At 39.7% G+C, this 3,585-nt stretch overlaps 1 protein-coding gene across 1 annotated transcript; it reads right to left on the bottom strand.

Annotated features, from left to right (window-relative positions):
* Positions 1 to 434: 434 nt before the first annotated feature.
* LOC115165293 (neuropeptides B/W receptor type 2-like) lies at positions 435 to 2,808 on the bottom strand. The gene has a single exon (XM_029718338.1). The coding sequence runs from the start codon at positions 2,532 to 2,534 to the stop codon at positions 1,500 to 1,502; it is 1,035 nt and encodes a 344-aa protein (XP_029574198.1). The 5' UTR covers positions 2,535 to 2,808; the 3' UTR covers positions 435 to 1,499.
* Between the last annotated feature and the right edge of the window lie 777 nt (positions 2,809 to 3,585).

Genomic DNA, 3,585 nt, shown 5'->3' with positions numbered 1-3,585 from the left:
GGACGTGGATTAGTGGTCATTTCTATCTCCAACTCTGGAGATGTCCAGAGCCATATATTTACGGAGTCGGGACATTGGGGTTTCCTCATTATAATGGATTTACATGACAGTACAACATTTTACGGTGGCCATGTTAGATCCCAATTAACATTACGTGGGGGGATATTTAAATCATAGAAAATTATATTATTTCTATTATTTAATAAATGCTATGTAACCGAATGTCTGGAAATAGAACTAAATCTAATTTCTAAATTCTAAATATCTAAATGCTAAATTTCTAAATTCTAAATTTCTAAATTCTAAATTCTAAATATCTAAATTTCTAAATTCTAAATTCTAAATTCTAAACATTGGCCCAACTAGGAGGTATTTAGGTTAGCACAATGTATTGGACATGATTGTTTATTTATTTTAATAAAGAATTTTGCATATTGAACAGTGGTAATATTTATTTGAACATAGTTACTATATATTTTTTGTTGTATTTAAGTATATGTGACAGTCAGCACATCATTACTGTATGATACATCATATCCAATGAATAAGTAAAGATAAATACAGCCATTAAAAAATAAAAAATAAAATGAAATTAGACATCGCCAATATATCACATTCGATTTATTTGGTATTGATGCATTAGCTGGACGTACACAGCAGCAGATGAAACGTAGGCTCATATACTCTGTATGGTCCGTTATGAATGAGAGTCTATATTGCCGTCCTACAAATAAAACACACAGTTATTTGCTTCTATTTTATTTGTCTGCAGATATAAAAATCAATGTATTTATGTCTGGATGATACAGTATAGAAATGTTACAGTAACTGTGAGTAGGTACCAGGTGGACTCTCTTGGCATCAGAAAACGCTAACAGTTATTTTCAAAGTGTGTCATGTCAACACAAAATGAATACTTGAACACGGTAATATGTTGTAATTATTATTCTCCATAACATAGACTTGAGGAAATGTAGAATGAGTTATCATATTTAGATAATGTAGATTAGCCTGGATACATTATGACTATGCATCATTTGACACCACTGACTATAGTTGACAATGACATAGGCCTTTTAAATGAACAAGTATTTACAGCAAAAGTTCATACGCTACGTCATTGTCTTGAGTCAGTGTGGTCACTGCAGAGGACTTGTTACAGTCCTGACTTTGAAGGCCCTTAGCTTCACTACAGTGTAGGCTACCTGCCCTCTCGGGACAGAAGAGGGAGACAAAAGTCCATGAAAAAATAAAGTGACTTAAGGAGAAGAAACTTCATAATAACAGAAGGGCAGTCTTGCCAGAATAAATATAATTTTTTTCCATATCATATACACCATGTTAAATATTTAAGTCATACCATGGCAACAATGAACAGCCCCTAACACAGATTCAAGCAAACATAAATAATATAATCATAGTTTGTTTTGATTGATATCAATATTAACATATCATCTTATTAAACATGTTTCCACTAGCCCCTAGGTCACTGTAGGCTACTACATTCCTGCCGGTCTACATTCTAGCATCTTCTTGAAAGCTTTCCTGAAGCTGTCATCCAGGAAGGCATAAAGAAAAGGGTTAAGACAAGAGTTGGCGTAGCTGAGGCTGGTGATGAAGTAGGACAACCCGATGAGCAGCGGAGTGGTCCTCAGGTCGGTGGTGAGAGCCACTATGGTGCTGAGGTGAAACGGGGTCCAACAGAACAGACACACCGCTAAGACTATAAACACCATAATAGTTACTTTCTTTTTAGCCTTGTCCAGAGCCTTGGCGTTGGAGTTGAGGCGCATGTTCCGTAGTTTGTACAACATCATGGTGTAGAGAATACAGATGGTCGACACCGGGATGGCGAAGCCGAGGATCAGGGTGTATATCCGGCTCGCCTTGAACCACAAACTCTCTGGGCTTGGGAAGCTGAGGACGCAGCTTTTCCTGTCTGAGTCGTCCGGACTGATGTAGACCCCAGCGAATACCGTGAACGGCATTACGATTAGAATCACAAGGATCCAGACGCACAGGCTCACTATCTTGGCCGCGCGGTACGTGCGGTAAGGCATGCGCTTGGAACGCACCGTCGCAAGGACGACCAGATAACGGTCCACACTCATGACCGTCAGGAAGTAGATACTGGAGAAGATGTTATAGTGGTCTATGCTCAGGATGATCTTACACAGCACCTCTCCAAAGGGCCAGTAGTGGAGCAAGTGCTCGGCGATGTTGATGGGTAGGACCAGGGTAAACAGATCGTCGGCTATCGCCAAGTTTAGGATAAACATATTGGTCACGGTTTTCATTTTGGGCGCTTTGAGGATAACGTAGATAACCGCCGTGTTCCCCGTTAACCCCACGGCGCATATCACCGAATATATCACCGGCAGGACCACGTAGAGGTCAGCATAAAAGTATAACTCTGATTGCGGTGTGCAGTTCAGATCTGTCCGGTTAGTCGTACTCAGATAATAGTAGTCCATGGATTCGTTACACACAACCGGAGCTCCGCTACGGGTGTTCGCAATAGATATATTCTCCATCTTCAACGTCTTCTAAAGTATTATATCACATAAGTATAGAGGAAAGCACGTCGTTCAGAATACATGTTTGTTCAGAGTTAAAACAGGCACCCGTGAAGTGTCACGTTGGCTGCTGTGTAGGTCGGCTCTGTCTGGTTTTACGCACGCGTTGCGCATCACGAAATCTATGGAGAACAGAAATATTGAATACAAATTAAAAAACAGTACATAATAACAAACCTGTTCTGCCATTAATATTGTATTCAAAACACTTTTTATAGCCTGTCATAATGTAACCCTGCGTCGTAATGGATTGGAACACCACAACATCCACATGCACAAATAGACTCACTCTCATTTGAATTATAACCTGCAATAAGGACCACAATTATAAATGTTATTTTTAACGGATCAAGTACCGAAAGTGCAGAAGTACATATTCAGCAATAATAATAATAATAATATTTATGTTTTTATATATCATGCGGAATCATGGTCGTGCCATTATTCTTATACACAATCAAAAGTAACGGTGAATTTCATGTTTAAAAAAAAAAAAAAAAGAAAAGCTAATTTAGGAGCTTACCGTGCTAGAGAAGGCTTGCTCCTTTTCCCCTCTGCCTTCTGTTTGACAGTGAGCAGGAGCAACGCGAGCTGGAGCTGTCCACGTCCCAACTAGTTGGATTAGGGGGAAGCGGACAGGTGACGTCAGTCCACAGCATAGCCCAGTGCCCCGTTCCATTCAGCCATCAAGGCCTGAGGCACTCACCTTGCTGTCGGTAGCCTAAAGTGTTCCTATAATGTATATACTGTAGACATAAATAGCCATATTACTCCACATAGTCCCATTTTAAAATGTATTGTACAGATCAACTGATGGTCATATTGCTGTGTGGTACATGGCTGCTATGTGAGGCTATCTTTCTCTCCTGTAGGGATGAAGATCCAACACGTTGTTGTTCCTCGACATATAACTGTATGTAAACAATATAATGTTACCCAGATTGCCTTACTGTTAGGCTTTGTGTTGTTACAGTGTGACCATTACAGTGGTCTATGATGGGAACATTAC

This window comes from Salmo trutta, chromosome 28 (genome assembly GCF_901001165.1).
Source record: "Salmo trutta chromosome 28, fSalTru1.1, whole genome shotgun sequence".
Taxonomy (NCBI): Eukaryota; Metazoa; Chordata; class Actinopteri; order Salmoniformes; family Salmonidae; genus Salmo; species Salmo trutta.
The sequence above is the reverse complement of the archived record's forward strand: the minus strand, read 5'-3'. Positions and strand labels throughout refer to the sequence as shown.

Coding starts and splice junctions, on each gene's coding strand:
- LOC115165293 (XM_029718338.1), bottom strand. CDS start 2,534: ATGGAGAATATATCTATTGCGAACACCCGTAGCGGAGCTCCGGTTGTG.